Here is a 27,977-nt window from a genome sequence, read left to right on the forward strand (position 1 = left end):
GGGAATAACTTCTGAGTTGCAGTGCTCCTAGTGTCTCATAAACTCTGGGGAAGAAGGTCAAGGGTCTGCGACGTGCTTGTAAATCTTCTTTAGCAACACACCGACGTTGCACCTCTCCACGGACCAGATAGTGGTTGGTTCAATGGGAGGGAGTTTATTCTTGCTAGCATGTTGTTTCACTTAACTGGGGAGGGTGGGTCTCTGTCCTTCTCCTTTGGGGACCCTGGGGTGGGGTGGGGGAGTGTTTACTCCATGGAAAATATCTAGTTTTGGTTATACTTTGCTGATCGTTACAATAAAAATGTGCTTGTTACAAGCACAGTTTATACTTAAGTTTATATGCCAATGGGTTTCTTAGCTGTGTGAAGCCTCAGTTATTTACCTCTGATAATGACTCACGGAAGCCTATTTCCCCTCTACTAATGATACTCGCATGACTGTCGGTTAAATTCCTCTCAATACCTAGTCACTGATTTTTCACGATTATTAACTAGTTTTGTGTATTAGTATACTCACTAACCTGGTCTAACGAAACTAATTAAGTCGTGCTGTATTCTGATTCAATTTATTTTAAATCATTAATTGGTAAGTACCCACCGTGGAACTGGCTCAATTTCACCCCCAAGTTTTTTTGTTATATATTTTCAAAGAGTGTGATGCCTCTTCCTGATGCTCATAGAGCACTATTATACAGATGATGAGTCACAATACCGTGGCTGAAATATGCTGACCAGACCACACACTAGAAAATGAAGGGACGACGACGTTTCAGTCCGTCCTAGACTATTCTCAAGTCAAGTCCATTCTCATCGATTTGAGAATGGTCCAGGACGGACCGAAACGTCGTCGTCCCTTCATTTTCTAGTGTGTGGTCTGGTCAACAGCACTATTGTAATTTAATCGGAGTTCTAGCACAGTTTGATAACTTATGGGATAATACGAGTAAATTATTTAATTAATTTTTATTTTATTATTTAAATTATTATTATTACTGTCATTATTTGCGGGATTTGACATTATTCTTATTAATATTACAGTATTATATTAGTACTATTCAAATTTTGTTTTACCTTCATGGAATTTCAAGGAAACAAGACCAACTATCCTGCCCGTCCTCCAAAGGTTTCCCAACCTCAAGAAAGAGGTCCATTGAAAGTGTCATCTCTTAACCTACCAGAGGACCCAAAACAGAAAACGGGACAGTACGTCACTTTCGCCAGCCGCTTCCATTTTCTAGCACGACCATTTTTGGCCTTAGTGCGCATACGAGCGAAAACCGATCTTTTTTTGTAAGAGGTTGAACTATCAGCCCTACGCTAGTGCCATCTGTTGGTCGTGGTTGTGGCCTGGTCGATGACGTCCACCAACTCGGGGTCGAAGTCCAACCTTCCTTTCTAACTGGCAAGTGTGTCTCCTGTCTTGCTTGTTTGGTATTACTGTGTAAAGTACTCCCAGTCTGTCTGCTGCTTCCCCGGAAGAGCTTTAGCTGGGTTAATAATCATTTGACTAGGCTCAAGGAACTGGCCGATTATGATCTCTCAAAACTTACTGCATGTGGAGTAGTTCATCGAGGATGGGATCTACTGCTTCTTAATTTTGGTTTTGTTGTTAAAAGATCGTGGGCTAGTGAATGCTTTCTTTTCAGAATTTCGTGGTTCAGGAATCTGATAATCTTTGCTAAGTTACTCATTTTAGAAATCTGCTGAACGTGATCGAATTATCGAGTCAAAATCACTTTCCATGGATTCGGAAGTAATTATTACGGTGAGTAGTTACGTTTAATAATGCACAAATTGGTTAGACGTACATCAGTATATAAGCACGGGTAAGTATTATACAAGAAACCAAAAACCCTCCTCGGGATGTATTCGTTCAAGCTGGGGCTCAAAGCAAAGATGAATATACAAATTTTAACATGCCATTAACCCAAAATCGTTTCACGAATATATTTATGTACATTATAATTTCGTGTATATATTATAGGCCTAAGAGAGGTTAGGTGTTTTGGTTCTGTTAGCAATTAGTGTTTTTAATCACTCTTACCATAGATAACTATAAGGTGTGAAGGTTAGATGAAATTGTTTATGCAATAATCTAAGATGAGAAAAAAAATTGCGCTACCGCTCACAGGATGAGTATGGGGTGCACAATGAACTAGCCACCTCCGGCGGCAACAATAAACTGAGGGTTTAGCAGCCGAATTAACGAACCATTGAGGGCAGGCTGTAATTCGTATAGTTCGTTCGCATTAGGGCAATCGATGGTGGTGTCATTAGTGTAGATAAACCTACAGATTGATAATCTGTAGGTTTATCAAATTGCTCTCGATAAACATTTTCTTCTTCCTCCCATATGCTCCTATAAAACTACCAAGCTCCTCTTTATCAGTCATGTAAGTGGTTAATCAGAGCAAGGAACGCGTTTTTAAACTGCTCGAATCTGAGGAAGTGCACTTAAAATTCCATGACGCCTAATTGAAGTTGTTCAAAACTTTGATTTCTCAAAATAATTCGTAGCACTTTAAATTGCAAAGTTCTAGCACTACCTAGTCAATTGCGTTTTCAGTAATAGTTTAGTGGTACAACGCTTAATTGAAATGTATTAGATTTAAGAAACGCCTAATCGAAAACATTAATTTGATTATACGGCCTCGATAATAAAAGGTAAACGCTGTTCCCATTAATGGAAAACAAAGGTGGTATGGCTGTGCTCCACTGAACTTGACCAGTGCAATCAAACCTATATCCTAACCTCGCCTATGCTGACGTAACCTTAACCTAATTACTGCACGAACCCCAGAAATAAAATAGCCTCTGAATCGTGCCGCGGCGATTTTACTCTTTCTGCTCGATTAAAACTAGCAAAACTGCAATAAATTAAAGATTGTGTTTTTTTTTAAGTTTATCGCCTCCACTATATCCTTTCCCACCTGGATAAACACAGAGAACCCTCTGTGAAGGAGAAAGTGGCCTAAAAGGTGCTCCATTTAGTTACTATGTAACATTATAGTGCAACATAACACGCACATTTGTCCAGCTTACTATATTCATTTGGTTTCGGCCTAATGCCCAAATATTACGGTTAAGTTTCTAAACAGAATTATGTAAAACCAATTTTGCTTTTGTATTGATTAGTTTCATTGGTAATTGGTTTTTGTAAATTAGTTTTTCTGATATCCAATTGCCTGTAATAAATATGGTTGCAAGGAACGCTAGTTGTAAAGACTAAAAGCTGAAGAGGAGATAGAATGGAATGAAGGATTGAGAGTAAGGAGTAGCCTATAATGGTTATTTTCAGGAGGGCAGAAATTTGACATTATGCAACCAATAGTCCTTGTTAATGCTATGAAACCGGAAAGTTATTGTTGATTTATGGGTGGCGACGAGGCGGAAGTGTTAGGCTGTTATGTGATATGTTAGGAAAATTACTGAAATTTATGTAGTTTAGAAGTTGACGTGTTTGCAGTTCCAGAATAATTGCGATTGGCAATTTTATTGGCAAAGTTTTAGATGCCCTCAGAATGACGTAGACCTGAACTTTGTCCTGTCTAATTGAATCAAAAGCTTTCTCCTCTAATATATCCTCTCCTGGGCTTTGGCTTTTTAACAAAAATCTACTCCACAAACGGCTTGAACTTTCTACCCGGCATATTCTCGTATCGTTTGCAACCATAATGTAAAAATTAGGCTGACCCCAAATTTGGTTGAGGTACAATTGATAATTATTGACTTATTAATATCTCCCACAGATGATACGGGAATTCATCTTAATTCTGGTTGGGAAAGTGACGGTAGGGGCGGTGCTGCACGTGCTGCTACCTCTGCTTAGGGCCTTGCTACTGAAGACAGCAGTGCGGAATTCTAACTATGAAATCAATTTCACCACAAGCCCCTCTCAGACCTACGACTTCATCATTGGTTGGTTGGTTTTGTTATAGTTTAACTCCCTTGCCTCCTTCCTTGATCGTGTAAGGGCCTTTTTTTTTAAAGTGGACTGTCGGTGCCTTTTGCACAGGCATGTTATACTGTAAAAGAATGTACGCATTTACGTAAATGTGCATAAGAATCCAACTTGTATGTCACATGTGTGTTATACTACATCAACTCTCATTTCCTAAATTTAAATTTAGTACATTTGCATGCCTTGCATAACGAACATGTATTTAGTGAGAACAGATGATGTAACTGGCACTTGACAAAATACAGCATCAGGCTCCTCTTGACAAACTTCCTCCAGCTGAAGCCAGTTGCTAGTCACATCTCTACAAAACTTCAGCCGCCTAGCCCTGTGTTCAGTCCTTCAGGCAGTGGAAGGGATGTATTCTGTTTGTAAACGTACACTTGTGGTAGCTCTTAATAACTCTCCCCATGATGTTTTCAGAGGCGACGACGGCTCACGGAGTCGGATGCGCCCCGGATATCTTGAATTATATGCTTGAATCCCTACACTAAAACTAATTCGACAGTAGGCGGCGGGTCGGCCGGGAGCGTGGTGGCGGCGAGGCTGTCGGAGGTGTCCGGCTGGAGGGTGCTGCTGGTGGAGGCCGGGGGCCCACCGCCCCCTGAAACCCGCGTGCCGGGTCTCCTGGAATTAAACTTTATCCCCGGCAACGAGGTCGACTGGGGCTACACCACAGTTCCACAGGCACATGCTCTCGGCAACTATGTCAACAGGGTGAGATGCACAGCCATTTCTCTCTATAGTGAGGCGTTTTGTCTTTAGTTTTATCTAATGGTTAAACTCGTCTGCCAATCATTAGGAAAGTTATTTTCGTATTGTCAATGTTGTTAATTTATCTTTACTGTTTAATTAGGCTAAATATTCATTATCAAAGTGCCTTTTTATTTTTAATTGTACAGTTTTTTTTGTTTGCTGTATTGTGGTGGCCACATTTTGGTCTGCTATTGTAAACTGCGCCTGTACACTGTCTCAAGTTTAACCTGCTAAATAGCTAGTTGGAAACAATTTTATTTTGGCCAGCCTCTGCAGTCTTGCTTATTTGTATGGGAGTACTATTTCTTGTCTTGGTTCAAAGGACCAATTTTACTTAAATGGGATTCTGAGGATTTGATATTCCATTCATACACTAGAAGAGGTACCTGGTGGTGTCCAGGCCTCCCTCCCCTCCCGGTCTGTCACTCCCTGAACAATCAATATACATACTCTGCAACCTCTTAGTGTTATAGTAAAAATAAGTGGTTGTTATTTTGATGCAGAGTTATAACAATGTTGTAGTTTAGTTGTGTGATGAACAGCTGAAAAATCTGTTTGGGGGGGGGGGGGACGCTGGACAATCAAACTTACAATTCAGACTTCGAAAGAGTCGTTGATTGTTGCAGTAAAGTCGGTACAGCTTCAGAGGGTCATTTGGGGGTCGACCCTTTCCCTGACACGTCCCATACAATCACAATTCACCATGAAACGTTGAGAGGCTAACTGCAACCACCTAGCCTCCAACTTCGCAAACACAACCCACTAGTATATAGGTTGATCACTGGCAGTCATTGCATATGTCATGTGCTACGTGGGTTAAAAGTATTTATTTTATGTAGTGTTTTAGTTTAACATATTTTTAATAACTGGTTAAAGTTGTGTACTGAATTTCATACTATTGATAATTATATTGTAAATCGAAGAACTATGCCAGAAACGCGCTGCATGTTAGTGACTTCATGAGTAACATTGTGTACCAAATAGTACTCGTTTGTGTGTTTCAAATAGCTTTTATATAAATATAATTACAATTAATACTTCGTGCAGACGCTCTTTTGTGGACCCCAGCTCTCAGAGTAACGTTGATTATACATTTTATATTAACCATGTTCGCAATATTGGGTTAATATAAACATTCCACATAGGTATTGTGCTTGGTTTTAAAATTAGTTTTTGGGATAAATATTTTGGTTTAATATACATTAGTTTGAAGGTTGTAGTTGAGAATCGGGTTGTGAGGTTGTTAATGGAAATTTATCACCATGATTAGTTAAAATGGCGCACATGCGATGGCCTAGGCCGGGATTCGGTAAGCATTTATTAACCACCTTCGAAACCTGTACATTTTCCAACAATCGTAGGGTTTTTGGTTACATTTATTAAACAGCTTAAGAATATCGAAACTTCACAATCCAAGGATATTATAAATCTCGTAATGCTTCGGAGCTCATAAACCATTTAATAAATTTCAAGTTACCAGGCTTATTAAAAAACGTACAGGTTTCGCAAGGGGGGGGGGGGGGGAGACAATTGACGAATCCTGGTCCAGGCCTTTAAAATCGATCTGTTATTTTGTTGATGGTAACCCTACTAACTGTTGGCACTAATGACCATTCTTGACAAGTCATTGTCGTGTGCCACACTTGGCGCCAAATGCTGTAGTATGCCACCAATCTTTCTATTTATAAGGGCAGAAGACATTTCGGATAAGAGAAAATTAGGAAGATGGGTAATCTATATGAGACTGTCTGAATCTGAAGCAGGAGGCTATGTGCTTGGGGATGGCTAGCGTTGCCCAACTTTCATACATGAAACATATTGGGTATGGGTGTCATAGGCTATTCTGGGTCGGCCCAAGTAACATGTTGAAGACATATTGGCATTAATGTCTCTCCTGCGATTTTCACCAACTCCGAAATAAAAATCAAAGGTTGTAAAAACGTAGTTTGTCTTACTCTCGATCAGTTACGTCCTTCACTCGAAACACACAATGTACAAATATTTTATTATGGACTAGATTAAAATGATTAAGGTTTCTTTTGAATATGGGCATACATAAAGTAGGCACCTGTGTGCAATTACTCTTGCTAGATAAATCGAACCTTATAGGCTGCCTATTTTAAATAAGATTACAGTTGGAGGGTAGGCGTAGGTAGGGGGCGGGGTAGAAGGATGTTTAGTGAGAAAAATGGAAAGGGGGGTGATGGGGAAAGATAAATGTGAAGACGACGAGATCCGGGCACAGCCGGATACCCCCATTTAGTATTTATAAATATCAACCTTTCCTCGAGTGGAGTTGTGTGAATACATAACGTTGTGCTTGTGGTGGCAGGCAGGTCGGGTGATCCAGGGGCGGATGTTGGGAGGGTCTTCCTCCATCAACGGGATGTTGCACACGAGGGGCAGCCCAGGGGACTTCGACGAGTGGGCGGCTCTGGGTAACCCTGGCTGGGACTACGCCTCCGTGCTCCCTTACTTCATGAAGGCCGAAGACTTCGTAGGTGAGCATCTGGATAAAAAAAGTCTGTAGAAAACAAACTTGATTGCATTGATGTTTTAGGATGTAGTAGGTTGAAATTTCTATATGCAGGCAAAATTAATATTAGGCTGTAAAATTCTCTTTACTGTCAATGTACTAGATACAATGTTCTCAGACAGTGAGAAGGGTCACGGAGGACCCCTGGGGGTGACCCAAGGACCAGAGGGACCCTTAACTCGTGCCTTCTTCCTGGGGGGTCAACAGCTCGGGTTCCCCACCATAGACATCAACGTGCGCGGTGGCATTGGTGAGTCGTCTGCACGTCTACATTAGTAATTGATGTGTATAATGGGATCCCTAGATTGTTTCAAGCGCATACTAGACGTGTATATGAATGAGTTTGGGGTGGATAAATATTGGTGCTGACTTGGTACGGATCAATAGGCCTTCTGCTGTTTTCTTTAGTCTTGTGTTCTTGGTGTTTGAAAGTAATTTAACTGAGAATATGAGCGCAACACATTTCTCCCACCACATTGACCCTGGCCCCCACATCCTCCCAGGGTTCTCCCACTCCCAGTTCACAATACGTAACGGCACAAGAAGTTCTACCTATGAAGCCTATCTCAGACCAGCCTCCTCCAGACCCAACCTGCACATCCTGCACTCGGCTAGTGTCTTACAGGTCAGTGACATCATCTTGCAGGCTACGACGTAGTCTTGCACGTCTGAATTGACAGGTCATTTGCAAAGTTTTGTCTGGCACCACCCCTGCCACTCTGAAATATGGTAAATTCATATTCTTCACGTGGTTATGAAAACAGACGGTGAACGTAGAATATGAATTGCTTTCGAGTAATGAAGATAGTGAATATATATAAGAGGTTAAATATATACTTGCCATGTTGACTATGATCCGCTGTGCACATTTTCAGGTGGTTATCGACGACAAGAAGCAAGCGACGGGCGTAGTACTTCAACACGGAGACAGGGTGAGTGTACAACCAGTCCTCGGACTAAGTCGAAATCCAGCGGTCGACACCAAAGACGCATTCATAAATTTTAGAATGTTGGGCATATTTAGGCACTGGTTAGGTTAGGTGTTTAGGTTCTGTTCGAGATTATTTGTATCTATAGTACGTAGGGTGAAGCATTTACATCGTTGTGGTTCGAACAAAAGTAGTCAGTGAAGCACTTGTTCTAAAAGTGTTCGGACGTCATCAGTCGAGTCGTATGTAAACCATTTTTTCACTCGTAAACAGAGGGTTTGGTGGGTGCATGGAATGGACTTTGGGTCTTTGTAGGACTGGCTGGAGTGCAAATGCCCACAGGGGCGGGGCGCTTAGCTTCGATGTCCAAAGGGCTTGGAAAGGGATGGGGAGGAAGGATGAGGAATTGAAGTTCTGGAAAAGGATATGAATGGGGGAGCGAGGATGCTTTGAAAGTTTGGTGGCCTGTCCACCTTAAGCTGACACTGAGAATTGGTCTTTGTGTTGAGGGTTTACTTGAGCGGCGAGTGGCGAATCGGTCCTCTTGGTGTAGGTGTTGTACTATGTCTTGCTATGAATAAAATGTATACAAACTAATACAATTCAAATTGTATTTTCAAATTAAGCATGGTAATTTATTTGGCAAACTTGATATTGATATAAGCCAACAATCACGGGTCAGTGTTTTCCTTATACTTTTTAAAGTCAATCTCGGAAGTACCTTGAATTTCGCATGGATCCCAGATGAAAGTTATTCAGTAACTTTAGGAAAATAGTTTCGCACAAGTCTCTCGCTAGTGCCACTAACGATGCCAGCACCACACGAGGATCGCTGTGTTAGCTTAAAACTTGCCCAAGTTTCTTTTTAGCACTTGGTTCCACTCTTTGAGAAATACTTGTTTACACAGGTGTTACGGGTCGGAGCAGAGAGGGAGGTGGTAGTGTCTGCCGGAGCCGTCGGCTCTCCTAAACTGCTCATGCTCTCGGGGATTGGTCCCGGGCACCACCTACGTCACCACAAGGTCAGTCCACAGGCCTACGGATGCCTATATTCAAACACAAATTAAAATAGTAGAATGTCCATATTAAACACGACTTTGGGTTACCTTAATTAAAAGATGCACAACACTAGCAATATTGTTTCCTGGGTCGTAAGTACTATTTTCAGATTGCTCATGCCTTCAGAGTAGAGGAAATGGCTATTAATCCCCTAAAATTTTGTTTTTACCTTTGCCTTAGACAGCTTTGGGAAGAAAACTTGCAGGTACAGTTCTAAATAAGAAGTCTCCAGCTTTCACAGGCACCTTTAGGACGTCTCTCTTAATTTGTCAGAAACAAAAAGTAATGCAACAGCCCGTCCTGGTTTCCCAACGTAAATTTAAAGTGTCCTCTCCAAACATATCAAAGGACCCAAAACTGAAAACGGGACAATACGTCACCTGCTAGAGCTGCTTTTGGCCTTGTGTAACGCATAGGATCAAAATGCGACGTTCCTTGTAAGAGGACAGGTTGAATGCAAAGTTTGAGAGGGGGGGAAAACAGCCATTTTCTATAATTTGAATGTTTAACACTCTGAAAATGAAAACTACCCAGGAAGAAAATGTTGTACATAGTGTTATTGTAAATGGCAAAAAAATTTTGAAGGAAAATGTCTGCCTTGTTTTACTTTCATAAATCAAATTTTTGTATTCCTTATGCAAGATCCTTAAAGTTGCTAGTACAGTATTATAGTCCATATCATATTATGGAACAACTTTAGAATTTGTGAATGTTCTAGTCTAAATATTACGCGTTGGAAATTCAGGATAAGTTAAAATTCTCAGATTACGTGCTAGGCTGTTGAGGAAATGCGGAATACAAATTTACATAAATATATATAATTACAGCAAATGGTAACCTATAAGTGAACAAATCCACAAGGGCCGTGACGAGGATTGGAACGTGCGTCCAGGAGCATCCCAGGCACTGTCTTAATCGACTGAGCTACGACAGGGTAAAAAAGTTGAAACCGAAGTTCTACTGAACTTACTGGATCTCGTAGCCTCTCCGAGGCACAAACCAGGATTTTACAAAACTCTTACCCCCCCTCCCCCCTTGCACCACTTGCCCAAGTTTCTCTTTACCACTTGGTCCCACTCTTTGAGAAATAAGCAGGGGAGTGCAGGGGGGGGGGGGGGAGTTGTGTAAAATCCTGGTTTGTGCCTCGGAGAGGCTCCTGGATCCAGCAAGTTCAGTAGAACTTCGGTTTCAACTTTTTTACCCTGTCGTAGCTCAGTCGATTAAGGCAATGTCTGGGATGCTCCCCGGACGCAGGTTCGAATCCTCGTCACGGCCCTTGTGGATTTGTTCATTTGATGCATCACGTTAGTGTCATCTGTGTAATGGTAACCTATAATTCTAGATTCATTTTCCATGGTGCAGATAGAGGTGGTGGCAGACGTACCAGGAGTCGGCCAGAACCTACAAGACGACGTTGGAGTGAATGGCTTGACTTGGACAATACCTGGGAGCTCCTTGTCTTCCATAACAGACAACCTGAAATATCTTAAAGAATATCTCCTTACAAGACAAGGTCAGTAGGAACTAGCCATTACAGTGTAGATCGTTGCCCCCCCCCCCACCTCCCATACAACATGCCTATCCTATATTTTTGAGTAACAATTGTCTATTGTGGGTTATAAGTAGGCAATACCTGAAGGGTTATGGTTGGAGTAGGTGCTAAATCCGTATCATACAGTGTCCATAACAATGCCGTTTCCCACCCCTTTGTCTGCTCTGGTATCTGATATCCTGACCCTCGGCAAATTCTCAAAGGCTGTTATGTTGCTTTTTCAGTTTGGTGGGTTCAATATGTTTAAGTAAAGCGACAATCAAGAAGCCTTTTGTTTAATCCTTCATGAAATCGGTAACTGTAGCTTTTGACTGTATACGTATGTAGTAAATTTGAGCCGGAGGCTTAAAGCTTGAATTTTTATTCAGGGGTTTTATTTCAGATTAGTCTTTTCATAGGTAAGCTATTCGGCTTTTTTAAAACCTGCAAGTTTTCGTGTCTATCTTTTGGCCCGAAAATGTCCTCGGCCCCACTACATAGGTTGTGCTCAGTTCTGTGCGGAATTGACCGTATCCTCTATATAAACCATTCTGAATGATTAATAGAATATAGCAATCAACATAAGACTGTTTTTGTCATTCGGAAGCTTGGTAATAGTGTTGCTAACAGACTCAAGTGGGTATGCACAAGCTACCCATTCTTGAACCCAATCTACAAGTAATATACTGATTTGCGTACACTTAGGTCAATATTTGACTTGTTCGTTATGAATCTGACGACCCTTTCTTGATAGACTGGAAAAAAAGCAAAGTGGGCTAGTCGGCTGCCCGATAGACTATTTGTGTGTGTAGTAATGTTAGTGTTTTTTTTTTTTTGTAATTTTTTTTAGTATTATGTCCACTTTTCCTGCTTTCCAGGAAAGCAACTTTCCTGGAACGTTGTACCTATGTTCCCTGTACTGCTGTTGGGTTTGTTTATGGATGTGTGTTTTGTTATGCAATGTTTTGCTTTTTCCTGTGCATTGCTCGCGTGTATTGCTTGTTTAAATGTTCTTTTCCTTTGAACAAATCCACAAGGGCCATGACGAGGATTCGAACCTGCGTCCGGGAGCATCCCAGACACTGCCTTAATCGATTGAGCTACGACAGGGTTAAAATCCAGTAAGGGATCCAGTAAGTTCAGTAGAACTTCGGTTTCAACCCTTTTTAACCCTGTCGTAGCTCAGTCGATTAAGGCAGTGTCTGGGATGCTCCCGGACGCAGGTTTGAATCTTCATGGCCCTTGTGGATTTGTTCATTTGATACATCACGTTAGTGTAATCTGTGTGTTCTTTTCCTTTAGTTTGAAGCGAGTTGTTCTGTTCCGATTGGTGCTTTGGCGCCCCTTTTCATTGTATTTTTGTTTATATAACAAAATTGTCTTGGAATGTTCTACATGAAAGTGAAAAGTAGAGGTCAAACAGAGTTATCTTCCTATAGTTACTATTGCATGCTCACAAACTAGAATTTGGTTAAACATCACAATGTAAATATATTACAAAATGCATTATATTTTGTGCATAGACAGTTGCACTTTAAGGCAATCAGTAGCAGACATTCCTGGTCGGCAGGTCCTCTGACAACAGTGAATGCCGAGCTGGTCAACGCCTGGGTGAAGGTTGGTGACGAGGGCGAGGCGGACCAGCCGGATATCCAGCTGTTCTTGAGCAGCGTCGCCACCACGGCGGACAGCGGCGCCCTCTACCCCTCGGTCTGGGGACTGGATAGGGAAGTGAGTATCTTGCTCTCGGTAAATGCAAACGTTATTTGCTATTAATCCTTACTACCACTTATTCTAGTACATCAAGAGAAGAGATTGCTGATGTTAAATCCTTCATGACATGCCATCAAAGTTGTTTATTCATCCTGAAACTATACTACGCCAGCAGTAACCTTACTTGGCTAAATATACCTAAGAGCCCCTATCTTTAGTGACCTCACCGGGATAGAAAGCCGGCGGTTTTCCCAAAGGTTCCAGATTTTTTTTTCTAACTGGAACTGAAGTACTGTCTTATCTGCTTGCTTAAATTAGCACTTACTGGCGGGACAATCTTTCTCGACCATCCAGCCAAGCGTCGTGATATACAAGTAACATCGGTCGGCAAAGGATTTTGAAGCCTGCCTAACCTTATCCAAACATAGCGTACCTAAACCGAGCAAAACACAGCCATGTTTACACTAATTCATCGTAACCTAAAAATGTAAGATTTAAAGATTTACTGAATAGCCTTTTGTAAGACTTAACCAATGGATATCCTCTTCGATTTTTCAATTTCCTGACCAAATCTTCATACTTAATGTATTTCACATTTCAGATGTTCTGAACTAAAAGGAGAAATGCTTAAAATATTTAAATTTCCTGCAGACACCTTGTACCGGCCTATGATTTAAATAATGTATTGCCTCTTCTATATTAAGGTAGCTTTGTAAATGCAGTATATAATTTTGTTTAATTATTTCTATTGTTACTAAAAGCCTATTTTCATAATTCTTTGCACAGTAGTTGAAATTATAAAACGCATTATTTAGCTATATTCTCTTGCACTGTCTTTTTCCATTTCATTCTTTAAGACATTAATATTAAACATAATAAATTTACTCTTAACATATTGTCAGAGCATTGCCATATGAAGTTGACCAGACCACACACTAGAAGGTGAAGGGACGACGACGTTTCGGTCCATCCTGGACCATTCTCAAGTCGATCGACTTGAGAATGGTCCAGGACGGACCGAAACGTCGTCGTCCCTTCACCTTCAAGTGTGTGGTCTGGTCAACTTACTTTAGCCACGTTATTGCGACTCATCGCCTGCATATGAAGTTGTCATTGTTCCCGAGTGAAGCGGCAGCCATGTCAGGTGGGTGGAAGCGGTTTTTTTTTCACCCAGCTGTGCTTTTGAGAACCTATAAAGTGGCGTACCTCTTCTCCAGTTTAGTTTTGAACGCGCCTAGGTATTAAGCGCTAGGCTGTTGCTGCAGCCTTTAGAGTTCAGCCTTTTATGTTAACTAACCTTGTACATGCTGCTGACGTTTTGTGACATTGGCTCGAAGTGACGGTTAACCTCCAGTTCTGATTTGATTACACTATATAACATAATTCTTGTCCTTGTAGTGTTTTTTCTAATTGCTTACGGCTCCAAATTATAGAAAATGGGGGTCATTGCTCTCAAACTTTGCTTTAACCTTTGCCTTAAAAGTTGAAGCAAAGCGAGGGGAATAATAGCTATTTTTTATACTTTGGAGGCATAAGCAAATGGAAAAGAACGTGCTACCCAGGGACAAAAACTTTTTACTTCACGAAGGCAACCTTTATGCCTCCTAGGCGTCGACAATCGCTAAATAGTCGACGCCCCTCAATCAACAACTTTATACCTTCTTAGGTTTCCAGAATCTGAAAGTACTTGCTTTAGACTCTGGACTCCTCCGAAAGAGCAGTGTGCTCTTCCGGCGTGTTCATGCATATTTATGGTCTTCTTAAACAATTCGATTGCAGTGAAACGATCTGATGTTCCAACAGTATAAATTATATTTCAAATCGCCTCTTATAGATTAAATTACAAAGTAGTGTGTAATTGTCTAAAACTTTCATGACGCATAACTTATCTCAACAATTCCAGAAATTTAAAGAGTACTTCGAGAGTATATACGGCAAGGCAGCCTTCAACATGAGACCGACCCTAGTCCACCCCAAGAGTCGGGGGACAGTCACCCTCAGGTCCCGGGACCCAAGAGAACCACCCAACATTGACCCTAACTTCCTCAGCCATCCACATGACGTAGCAATGCTGGTTAAAGGTAAGTGAAGCTCGGATAATTTTGTTATCGAATAATTATTAGATTTATAGCGCAAACGCTAGTGTTATTTTATATAGTGACATGTTTCAACGTGTCAGTTTTTAAGCTTGCGAGAAGCCTAGTGGCTTATCGCAAGCATATAGGTTTTTACTAAATACGTCTAAGATTAATGTGTGGGCATACAAGCCTTTTAATTTTAAATTCTACACGTCTTGCTCATTTGTTAGAACTAATACCCTCGCCAATAAAAGTTCCTCCTTAGGGTAATATTATCTTGGCAAATTTCTCAAATATTATGCACGTGGCGGATCTGGCAATGTAATTTAATGGTAATAAGAGTATGCTAATTAGCAAATTGTAGAAACTGGATTTTTGGCCTTTAACAAATTGTATACCTCAAATGCTTGGCAAGTACGGAAACCAATTCCTCGATGTGCAGATTAGCTAGGAATAGCATGCATAGCACTTTGTTACCGTCTCTGAAAGAGTGAAGATATAAAGATCAAGCTTCACACAGTGTAAATATACGAACAGGGTATAAATAATGTGTAGGTCCACCAGGATGCAAAGTTGACATTTACTACACACTGGCCAACACTCGTGAACCTAATTGCTATAACCAAGGAAAAGAGTACCCAATTGTTTTCAGAAGATACGTTGCACAGCTTCCCTGTGCCAAGTGTAAGAGGAGACGTGGGAGCAAGATGCGCCACTGCTCGATAGGCTACTGTACGGGGCCTTAATCTTTAATGTTAGCTACTCCTTCCAGTACCTGAAACAGATCCTTAAGCCAGCACTACGCTCAACCAATACTATAAGGCCATCCTGGTTTAATGGTAATTGATGATTACTTTACGTTCAACCAGAGTTTCAGCTAGACCATATCAGTCATGTGCTGGTAAGTTCCATGTTTTTAGCAGTATATTGACCGCCCATGTACTGCAATTTGCATTTCCAGTGGTTTGCAAAATTATTTAGCTTTGTCAAGACTTTAAATCGGATTTGAATTTGGGATTTTATAAACTTCAATTTTGGAGTGTTGTGCATTTAAACCGGAATAAATTGTAATTTATTTGGCGTTAACCTTGAATTGTTGACCAGACCACACACTAGAAAGTGAAAGGACGACGACGACGTTTCGGTCCGTCCAGGACCATTCTCAAGGCGATTGTGACTTTGAGAATGTCACTGGACCAGTCTCACAATCGACTTGAGAATGGTCCTGGACGGACCGAAACGTCGTCGTCCCTTCACTTTCTAGTGTGTGGTCTGGTCAACATACTTTAGCACATCGAAGATCGTGGTGGATACAAGGTCGGGATCAGCATGACAACTAAACTTAAGTCCTATGGACTCCTTCCGCTTTAGTGGAGGTGTGTAGGAGCCCATGATGGCGCATATACCACCCCCAGCGTGACGTTATCCGCCCATCAGTCAACACGCAGGCCAACAGAGACGACAAACACGTCCACCCACCAGACGCCAGTAGCAGAGCGAATCAAAACACGTCTGCTCACCAAGGAGCATCGCCTGCAACCTTGAACTCTGTGCATCAGGCCAAAAGTCCCGTTTGGCAACAGATTTTCATAAGATTGGAGCAAATTACTATAAATTGTTGGCAGCTTGTTACAGGATTTCCATCTTGGATAAATTTTTAGACCCTCAAAATTTCTTCCTGAACTATAATGGGCTACTTGTCTCTGAATAGTATCGTGTTAATTGGTTCTTTTTTTTATCAAATTTTTGAAATATAACCAAAATTTTCCTTCCCAGGAATAAATTTCACATTGGCGCTAGGAAACACTCCTGCTTTCATTGACCAGCTTGGAGCAAAATTCCACGATAAGGTGAGAACTAGACGACCAACGTCTATAAAATTGCATAATTTGTTTACACTGAGTGGCGAATTAAACTCTGGCATATTCGTAAACACGCACTACCACTTGCACCATGATGGCTTCAAAATGTTTACAGGAATTTCTACAGAACTTTACTATTAAATTTGCAAGGGGTGTCCACCCCCACTCAGGTGTAGTTTCATAAATTACGTCACCTTCAATATACATTGCGATCACAATAACGTGATGTATCTACGATAAATTATGGTAATTGGTGAGATTGAATTCTCGTATATGGACTCGTAATATTTTCTTTGATTAAATTAATCTTAACTGGAGTACTGTTATTGCTTTGACGGCCTTGGTGTCTTTCACTCTTCCGCAGGTTTATTTAAAAAAAATACACTTGGCTAAATTAACTTCGGTGGTCCAAGGATAGGTTGGAACAACTGATAGACTATACTGAAAGCTTCATGGGTAGTGTATCTAATAGAGCAGTATTCAATAAGACATTAACAATTCATTCTTAAAACCCGCATTAAAGGTTCTGCCGGAGTGTAGGGAGCTGGTGTATGGGAGCGAGTCCTACTGGGAGTGTTACATTCGTCACATGGCCACCACCACTTTCCACCTGGCTGGTACCTGCAAGATGGCGCCTCTCTCGGACCCTCTTGGTGTTGTAGACCACAATCTAAGGTAAGTTTCTCCTGTAGCATTACAAGAATGCGATAGTGGAGATGCCCAACACAATGTAACGGAGATTTGGTCTGTCTAATGCTTAAGGATTTGGAAAACTATAATTGTAATGGCAAGGATTCTGGAATAGAACTATAATTAATTTGAAGCTTTCAATTTGTAAATCTTTAGTCTATTAACGAAATATTTGCATATCAGAGGTATATAAAAAATGTAGTTTATTGCGGTGATGCTTCGAACAAGAACTCTACTGGAAAAAGATGGGTCGTAACATCACCAAATTGTATTGTTGTGATTCCATCATAGCCCAGTCATTTGTTTTGGAAATCACTCGGGATAATTTTTCTAGTGACTTTTTTGTACTTTCCAGTGACAATTTAAAGTAGTTGGCGTAATATTTAAATGACTTTGAATTTAAATTTAATGTCATTACTATGACATTTTCAACAAAGTTTAAGATTCCTTGAAGGGAATCGGCAGTAGTTTAAACATTGGGACATTGTTGACTTGCTTACTTGACCTTGCAGCAAATCTTCTATAACTGAATAAGTCGGTAAAGCTTTATTACATCTACTCCCAGACTTTTAGTGAATTAAGAGAGATAAATACCTAATATAGCCATATAGGGTTGTATGCACAATTCCAGACATAATGCTGTATAACTTGTATTGTGGAGATTTAAATTTAAACCTAATATTGCACAGGTAACGGTTACATATTGCTAATTGCTTATCCCCAAGAAATCACTTGATCGTAAACTTTATCGGCAAAATTGAAATTAATATGCCCCACACTATAATAACGGATGGTGCAGAGGATCTTAGGTGTATGAGATGATAGTGGGTAAAATCTTCCCCCCCCCCCCCACTGACGCAGGGTACGGGGTACACAGTACCTTAGGTGTATGAACGTGAATGTTTGTGATAGTGGGTAAAAATTCTCTCCCCACTGACGCAGGGTACGAGGCGTGTCGAGGCTGCGGGTGGTGGACGCCTCCATCATGCCCTTCGTCACCACGGGCAACACCAACGCTCCCACCATCATGATTGCTGAGGCTGCCGCTCACATCATCAACACACACTGGACAACTACCAAATAACTATTAATAATTATACGGTAATGTACTGTGTTCATTAAATACCTGCCAGAACATTTGTAGTCAAAATTATCCCTTCGAAATGAGCTTGAATGAAGTATCCTACTGAATGATAGAAACGGTCATTCTCATATCACAGGTTGGTTTAGAAAGCCTTCGTCGGCACAATCGAGCAATCGCCACCTCTATGGATCATGCAATACAATTGGCATTCTCCTAGGTGTTACTACTGCTCGGCTTAGACCGTTAGTTTAATTATAAATATCTGGCAATTTGCATTACCAGCCGATGTAAATTGTCAGCAAAATTATTAGCATACCCCTCCGTCATTGTAGAGCGCAAACAAAATATATGAATTAAGAGACGGCTCCATAAGACATGTTTCAGAAAAGTGTAAATATTTAAAAATTATCTATCGGAAATTTTGTCCGAATAACCAAATTTTGCCAACACACACAGTGTATCATAGCCTCGCCCAACCCGTCCTCACACTAGGCTGTTTAAAGCACCAGCCGTTCTCCCCAGACGCATTCATTAATTTTAACATCCTGTGTATATAAAATTGGTTTCTCGTATATAAATTATTATTATACATTTATATGTAAGGCGTAGGTTAGGTGTTTAGGTTCTATTCGTGATTATTTGAAGTACGTGGATGAAGCATTTATAGAATTTGCTCAGAGGACGTGAGCGAAGCACTTGTTCCGAAAGTGTTTGATGTGTTACAATGTGTTACAACAGCCCGTCCTCCAAACAAAAACCAAAGTGATTAAATTCACCCGCCAAACCCCCTGTTTATGAAGGAAAAAAGGTTTACAAACGAATCGCAACTGTTGACGTTCGAACACATCCGGAGCAAGTGCTTCACTGACGAAGTTTGTGCGAACCACAACGCTGTAAATGCTTCACCCACGTACTACAAATATAAATAATCACAGTTTGAGAATTCCTGTTTCGAATGAACAGCAGGTTTAAAATTGATGTCTGTGGGGTCGACCGCTGGTAGTAATAGACTTGAGTCGAGGACGGGTTGGTTACAATGGCATTAGGCCAATCAACCTTAACACAATAGGAGTCGACATATACAAAGCCACACAGGTCGCATGCAAACATTTTTACCTCTGAGAATGGTAAAAAAAAAAGTAATTCTGAACTTTGAACATGACCTCCACGCATACGACACCAACAAAGCTAAAACCGAACTAATCAAACTTCACACGCACCCCTCTTTAACAGAACAGGAACAGTAAATGCACTACAGTTGCATTTTAATGTTGAAAACTGTATATTCCTGCCCCTTAAACAGCAATGAAGATTGCTGTTCAACGACTTCAACTGACATAACTGTTCACTTCAACAGACTTCATAACCGACTTCAACTCTTCCAACATAAACATTGAGAAACTCTACCTCACACCTAACTAAAATAGCCTCAAAATCAGCTTTTCCTCCCCTACCGAATCACCTTCTCCCCTCCAAACAGCCAGTTGTCATAAACAAAGGTCAATTCCATCCCATGCATCCTCCATATATTTTTTTTTCCACAAAAGACTCGCAACTGATGACCCTCGAACATTTCCGTAACAAAAGCTGACGACTTTTGTTAGAACCTTTTGTTCTAGAACGAACAAGAAAAAAGAACTTTTGTTCTGCTGTATGTTGTCTATTAACCTTGTTTAAATTACTAATCAAGCTGTCAATGTAATCAGAGCTTTAATATAACAATATGCTTTAATATACCTACTTATCTCTCTCATCTCATTTTTCTCTTGTAATGTATCTTTATCATTTATCAATTCTGATTGAAATTACCTACTTAAAATTACCTGCTAGATTAAGGACCTGCCCGAAACGCTGTGAGTACTAGTGGCTTTGCAAGAATGTATATACTGTACTATCCAATGTATTCTCACAAACCCAATGTACCTTCTTGTATATATATAAATAAATAAAATAAATAACCCCAACGCTGTAAATGCTTTACCCGCGTACTACAAATAATCGTTAACAAAACGTCAACACCTAACCTACCCAGTGCCTAAACGTGCGCAGTATGCTAATATATAAAACTAATTTATAATTGAGAAAATTCCTGTTTTGAATTAATGGCATGTTAAAATTTATGAATGCGTCTGTGGGGGTCGACCGCTGGATGGAAGACCGAGGACGGGCTGCTCTAAAGTACTCCCTGGACTACCTTTTTCTGTATCCTACTCTCCTATAAGTACAGTACTGTGCCCACCGACAATTTCAGTACTCGCAGCACACCATAAAAGTAAACTTCAATTGGTGAAGTTTTCCTTGATGTGCAATAAGTCGTACAGCAAGGACAACTTAGATTCAACAGAGCAGTTGTTGAACGTGACAAAATCTTACTGAAGCAACCATAAGTCATATACACACATTCCGTCTAAGTAAAACAGAAACAAGCAACACTTAGTGGGCCAGCCAGAGGCTTAGGCTCTGCGCAGGAATATCCCTTCAAAAAAAAAAAACCTGCATAACCAACAAAAGATAATAGGTCCACACACAACCTATTCCTTCCACCTGCATCTAGATCGCCCACACCTTTCAGTATGCTAGAAACCCATACCTTTCAAAGGGTAACCTTCCTTAACGTCGATTAATTCGTTTATTCATTCCACTCCACTTACTGGGTGGGGGTCGTGTGCACGATAACAAATTAAATTATGAAACTAGTTCAGTCACCCCCATAGGCAAGTTGCTTAGCTTAGAGACTTGACTTGTGCTCGTTTTCCATTGTTATAATTCACTAAATACTGCCACTAGGTTTTCTAGACTGTAATTTGTTTAGCTAAATGAATGCTGGGGATCAGCTTGAGCCCATTGTGTGTCATTGTAACATTTTCCACTACCGCCCACAGGATGGGTGTATAATAAATAAATTAAACTTGACTAAATCTTCGTCAGCTCAACCATTATGTAAATATAGGGAATCAGATTACTTGTATAATTATTTAAGACCTGTGCCTTGGCATTTAAGACTCGGACACAGTCTTGATGCGAGGAGGGTTACACATATAGTTTAAAGACTTAAATGACTCCAAAATACTGTCTCCTCAGCTTTGCGCCTTCTTTTGATAATTACTTCCAAATACTCTACAGAAACTGTATTGGTCAGTGTACTAACATAATGGACCATTCTCAATCGACTTGAATGGTCCAGGACGGACCGAAACGTCGCCGTCCCTTCACCTTCTAGTGTGTGGTCTGGTCAACTTACTTTAGCCACGTTATTGTGACTCGTCGCCTGCACACTGGAAGGGTCGGCCATTGGATAAAGTGTTTCCTTAATTGCATATGGCTCCGGAGTATAGAAGCCCAACCACTTGGGCTGGGCAGTAGAGCGACGGTCTCGCTTCATGCAGGTCTGCCTTCAATCCCCGACCGTTCAAGTAGTTGAGCACCATTCCTTCCCTCCGTCCCATCCCAAATCCTTATCCTGACCCCTTCCCAGTGCTATATAGTCGTAATGGCTTGGCGCTTTCTCCTGATGGTTCCCTTCCCTTCCGGAGTATCGAACTGGATATTATTCACAACAAACTTTGTTTTTATGACCGTAGTTGAAGATCCTGGAGTGAAAGGAATTCCATGGAATTCCCCAAGGTCTTTCTCCCTTCCCCAAGAAGGTAAAAAGCAACTGGGAACATGTTTGTCGCAGTGGTTCAAGGCTTCCCGGGTAAGGGAAGTGAACTATCAGGACGCCACTGGGAAAGGATAATGATTTGGGATGGGACGGAATGGTGCGCAACCACTTGGACGGTGGGAAATTGAACGCCGACCTGCATGAAGGGAGATCGTTGCTCTACCGTCCAGCCCAAGTGGCTGGGTAAACACAAGGCCGAAAAGGGTGGAGCAAGTTGACTCTCGTGAAGAACTATGGCGCAATGAATTGCATCATGTCCCTCAAAACCCCATATCCTTAATGTTCATCTTTCAAGTAGATGAACAGTAGATTGCTCAGTGTACTGGGAGCAAGATTAGCGCTTCCGGCAGGATATACTGGAAATTAAGCGTCGCTACCAAGAACAGTGTACCGATAACATGATTGGGGATTACGTTACAAATTCGTTCTGTAGGGGACAAGCAGCCTTGTGTTTTAGTTGAGTATCGACGTCCCCCCTCCCCCCACCCCAAGGTAGAACTACTGACCCTCCCCAAGATACAACCCCACAACAGTTGACAAGAGTACAACTTATTTACTGCTAGGTGAACAAATGCATTGGGTGAAAGGAAACGCCTCCCCCCCCCCCCAACCATTTCTGTCAGCTTAGGATTCAAACCCGGGATTCCGGATTGTGAGTCGAACGTGATTTACAGTACAAATGTAAACATATATAAAACTGATAAATACCGTGGTCACTTTTGTATACAATAAATACATGTTAATTCCGACTCATGGTTTTTGTCGACTTTGTGAACGAAAAGACACAAATTCGTCAGTTTTCTCGTTGGAAATATTTAAATTTAAAAATCGGTGTCCTAGTACATAAGCAAACTTTGAAGGAATCAAAACAATTTTTATAAGTTTTAAACCCAAGCAATTAAAATGCTATACCACAAATTTTGTAAAGACTGTTAATTTGCCGGGAATCTTGGCGAAGTATCCAAAATTTGCTTACTGTAGATGCAGCCTGCACGTGACTGTAAAGCTGCCGCCCAGTTGGGTGGGTGTGGAGCACATGACTGTAAAGCTGCCGCCCAGTTGGGTGGGTGTGGAGGACACGACTGTAAAGCTGCCGCCCAGTTGGGTGGGTGTGGAGCACATGACTGTAAAGCTGCCGCCCAGTTGGGTGGGTGTGGAGCACATGACTGTAAAGCTGCCGCCCAGTTGGGTGGGTGTGGAGCAAGACTGTGTGACTCACCATAGATGTAAAGTGCCTCGTATAGTGACTTGTGAACCTCTTGTTGAATCACTTGATATAGAAAGATTATCTATGTATATGTGTAAATGATTGTAGATTTATGTACATGTATATATAACATTAACAATTGTGTAACTAGCTTCAAAAGATTCACTTGCTTAGATAAACGAACTATGGGGTTCAGTTCCTGAACCCATTATGTGCCTCTGTAACTCTGTCCTCCACCGCCCACTGGATGGGTATGGGGTGCATAATAAAGAAAGTGAATGGTCAATTTTTCGATGTAAATAAGATTAGACACCCCGCTATAGATAAGTGATGTAATGTTTTCTGTAAGTTTTTAACTCTGAGAGAAAACTTAAATGTTTTAGGGCTGGCTTATCTATATTTGTTTAATGTTGTAATACAATACAATACAATACAATTTTATTTAGGTAAGGTACATACATACAATAAATATTTACAAGGATTGTTTAACTTATAGGTATAGCTAGTACATACAATGCCTAAAGCCACTATTCCGCAAAGCGTTTCGGGCATAACAATTAATAATAATTAATAAATTATAACGTCAAGCCACCGGTAAGTTTTATAACCTTAAAGTTTTCTTTTAATGCAGTTTTATATTTTTACGTAAATGTCTTCCAACTAATGAACTATTGTTATATAAATTCAATTTATTTTCCGTCTTTGTGATTCAAACACTTTATAACGATATAAAGTTTATTAATAAATCTAATTATCGGTAAGTTTATAAATTATAACATTTTAATGATGAATTGGTAAAATAACTTTAAACATCAATATTGGATAAATTAACGTGGTGCATTAACTTTACCGAGTATAAAAAGGCTAATTCACATCGGTGAAAGCTTTCCCCCTGGGTAAAATAACTTGATAATATCAATGTTGGAACTTACATTGCACTGTAACTTGTTGATTATTAAATAACTTGAAGTGTAACATACGAGCTTAACCTTGTATTTTAAACTTGGTAGGTGTAACAAACGTCAATTTAATAATGTATAACCTCAAGAGGGTAAGTTTTAACAATGATTTTACATTGATGAAAGTGCCGACTTGGGTAAATTAATAATATAATAACAGTAACATTGTGCGAGGATAACATTGTACTGCAACTTAGACGATTGTTATCATGTACCATCATGCAGTCTAGTGTAGCCTCATAAATGTAGTTGTACCTTATTATGCCGTCTTATTTATTTATTTTTACATATAAAAAGGTACATTGGGTTTGTGAGGATACATAGCATTTTGTTTACATTCTTATAAAGCCACTAGTACGCACAGCGTTTCGGGCAAGTCCTTAATCTAATGGATATTAAGTAGGTAAATTCTAGCAAAATTAATAATGTTAACAGGTACACTGTAAGAAAAAGTGAGAGATTAGTAGGTACATTAAAGCACATCGATAATTCTGATAGCATTGACAGCTTGATTGATAATTTGACAGATTAATAGGCACAATAAAGCATATTGATAGCGCACATAAGATGGCAGCAATGATTACAAAGTAAAGTTGTTTGGCTTCTTATCTTGAGGTTATCTTGAGATGATTTCGGGGCTTTAGTGTCCCCGCGGCCCGGTCCTCGACCAGGCCTCTACCCCCAGGAAGCAGCCCGTGACAGCTGATTAACTCCCAGGTACCTATTTTACTGCTAGGTAACAGGGTATAGGGTGAAAGAAACCCTGCCCATTGTTTCTCGCCGGCGCCCGGGATAGAACCAGGGACCATAGGATCACGTGTGCAGCATGCTGTCCGCTCGGCCGACCGGCTCCCGGTCGGCCGAGCGGGCCGAGCATTATGGCTTGGGTACATAATGTTGTTAAGATTCAGCTACTGGGAACTAAAAGTTCCAAGTAGCACGGGCTATGGTGAGCCCGTGATGGACTTACCTGGCACAGGAACGGGGCTGAAACTTGTTAGGTACATCAATATTGAGGGATTTGGTAGCACTAGATACAGTGCGAGTTTAAAGCACTGTGTAGGAAACTATGAATATGAAATTAGGTACTTTTTGGTTTTGTTTTGTTTTTGAATGAGGCAAAAGTTGGACAGTTTTTCAATTCATTAGGGAGTGAGTTCCATAGACTATGTCTCTTTATTTGCATAGTGTTTACGCAGATTAAGTTTGACTCTGGGATATCAGAGATTTATTTCTGGTGTGATGATGATGGGTCCTATTACACCTGTCCAGGGAGAGTTTGAAAATGGGTTGCATTTAAGAACAGGGTTTTGTAAATGTAAATGGCACAAGAGAATGTGTGGAGTGAGTTTGTTTAGTATATCTAGGGATTTAAACAAGGGGGCTGAGTGTTCGTTGAAAGCAGAGTTTGTTATTGTTCTGATAACAAATTTTTGCTGGGTGATGATGGACTTGAGGTAGTGTGCAGTGGTTGAACCCCATGCACAGATAACATAATTAAGATAGGGATAGATTAGTGCATAATGCAGTGAGAGCAGAGTTAGATATATAATCTGATTTTGGAGAGTATACCAACTGTTTCAGTCGTCCCAACATCTGTTTACGTCCCAACCTCTTAAAAAATACTTGACTACTATTGGTGGAACGCTATTTCAGCGTTTCCCTAAAAATCGTTTTGTACTGTTGGAATACTCTGAACGGCGTGTCAAAAAAAAGTGGAACAGTAATTAAATAACCGAATGTAATCTTAAACCTAAATATAAGGCATCCCTAGACGTAAGACGGTTTAGGCTTGGCTGTTGTCGTTTTCTCCTACCCTCTACACGATTAAAAGTGCATTTGTAAACGTTCTCAACTCTCTAAAAACATTTGTAAAATAGTTTTTTATGGCAGGTTGGCTACCTTGTATACTCTTGTGTTCATGATGATATCCTCATAATGGGCCCAGAGTCTGCCAGTGCAGGCTGCTTATCACATGCCTCTGTATGACGAACCATCCTGTGTGATGGGGATTTTTTTAGCATCACGTAGCTAGCTTGTTGACGCATTGTACTCCCCTTCATATAGTCTAGGGTAGCTGCACAAATGCACATGTACCTAAATGTATTAATAATAAAAAAAGGGTATGATAATCTCTAGGTTATGTGAAGTGTGTATAAATAACAAACTCTCCACAAATGTAATCCTGTTAAGCTTAGAGACCGTCGTGATCTATGTTTTGGGCCTATGATATGTTGAAAATTGTAGATTAAATACATTAAGCTATGTAACTAGCTTATCAAGACTGTAACTTAGCTAAATAAATTTTTCAATATCAGAGTTATGTTTTTGTAACCTGCTTGGCGCCTTCTCTGAAATGATTTACTTAAACCTTTTCCAGTACCGCCCACGGGATGGGTATGGGGTGCATAATGAACTAGCCTAAAGTATATTAAAAAGCTACCTAGACTGTGCAGGATATGCGATCGGCTAATGTGGGAAAATGCCGAACTATTAGAAAATTAAGATTTGGATATAATTAAGGTTCTGTTACATAAGTATATAATTTCACGATTTTATATATATATATATAATATGTAATATATATATATATATATATATATATATATATATATATATATATATATATATATATATATATATATATATATATATATATACACACACACACACACACACACACACACACACACACACACACACACACACACACACACACACACACACACACACACGAGTTCTTACATTCTTGTACAGCAACTAGCACGCATAGCGTTTCGGGCATGTCCTTAATCCTAATGCTTTTCCCTGCAATACGACCTGCCAAATCGTTTAACCACTAAGTACCAATTCACTGCTGCGTGAACAGAGGCTACAGTTAAGGATTGGCACCCAATCAATCCTCCACAACTTTTGTTAATCTTTGGCGGCTTTGTTTACAATTATTAAACAGTTAATGAGCTCCGAAGCACCAGGAGGCTGTTTATAACAATAACAACAGTTGATTGGCAAGTTTTCATGCATGTAAAATGTTTAATAGATTTAACCAAAGCCATAACAAACTGAGGAAAGATGTACACATTCGTAAGTACTTGCGTAACTGCTTCGTGAATCTGGCCCCCCCTGGATACGAACCCAGGCCAAAGCGCTCGGGCGAGTGCTTTACCACTACGCCATGGGAAATTAATGAAGTAATTTCTTAGAATACAAGTTTTACAGACAGCGGGGGTTTGTTTATGCACGCTAAACTCGTGATGTGAACGATACCGCAAAAGTCGTGCAGATCTAGGGCACAGTGTCATTACTCATGTTAAAAAAAAAAACATTAATTTCTGGCCGCAATACTGACAGGGATTTTCCACTACTTGGCCTGGTGCCGCGGCGAAAAACTTCTAAAAGGCACCAAAACAACTGGCCGAAATAAATAGGTGTGCATTAAACATGTGCAACACAAGCGGAAAACTGATGAATGTTTACATCTGAATATTTACATTTGAAAAACATTTTATAATTTTTCTTCCTATATATATGGGTGCAGTAGAGGGAAGTGCACGTTGCATTGGCACACTCAGGTTAAGCATTAGAAATCTAACCAGCAACTGGATGGGTGACCTTTGGGGAGAACATTATCAGATCCATTAATGGCTTTCTGACACTGCATATATATATATATTTATTTACTTGTAATTATATGTTCCCCCTACATATATAATTCCTTAAAAAATAACTATATAAATATAAGGCTCATGTTTGTATTAGATTAATTGCAGAGTATTATTATATAATAATTATATAATCCAAATATCAATAATATTCGTAAGTCAAATACACGAAGAGAGAGAGTTATAGTTTAGTTCACTTATTATTCACCCCATACCCATCTTGTGGAAGAGGGGCTCAATATTATTGGAACGAGAGGTGGGAGGGTGCGCAGAGCGGGTGCGCAGTAGCC

The 27,977-nt window shown here is 40.3% G+C and overlaps 1 protein-coding gene across 3 annotated transcripts; it reads left to right on the plus strand.

The window, feature by feature from the left end:
* The first annotated feature begins 1,450 nt into the window (after positions 1-1,450).
* LOC123772489 (glucose dehydrogenase [FAD, quinone]) lies at positions 1,451-18,248 on the plus strand. Of its 3 annotated transcripts, none has more exons than XM_045765726.2 (14): positions 1,451-1,764; positions 3,749-3,917; positions 4,466-4,674; positions 7,046-7,214; positions 7,353-7,499; positions 7,753-7,874; positions 8,125-8,181; positions 9,087-9,200; positions 10,600-10,750; positions 12,339-12,499; positions 14,385-14,562; positions 16,336-16,409; positions 16,945-17,096; positions 18,054-18,248. In XM_045765726.2, exons 1-14 carry the CDS (start codon positions 1,741-1,743, stop codon positions 18,193-18,195), a joined length of 1,869 nt encoding a protein of 622 aa, XP_045621682.2. In that variant the 5' UTR covers positions 1,451-1,740; the 3' UTR covers positions 18,196-18,248. The 3 variants fall into 3 exon arrangements, with proteins under 3 accessions (XP_045621682.2, XP_069180358.1, XP_069180359.1); XM_069324257.1 differs by having other exon boundaries at positions 4,469-4,674; XM_069324258.1 differs by having other exon boundaries at positions 1,453-1,764; positions 7,368-7,499.
* The last annotated feature ends 9,729 nt before the right edge of the window (positions 18,249-27,977 follow it).

This window comes from Procambarus clarkii, chromosome 14, assembly GCF_040958095.1.
Source record: "Procambarus clarkii isolate CNS0578487 chromosome 14, FALCON_Pclarkii_2.0, whole genome shotgun sequence".
NCBI classification, from domain to species: Eukaryota; Metazoa; Arthropoda; class Malacostraca; order Decapoda; family Cambaridae; genus Procambarus; species Procambarus clarkii.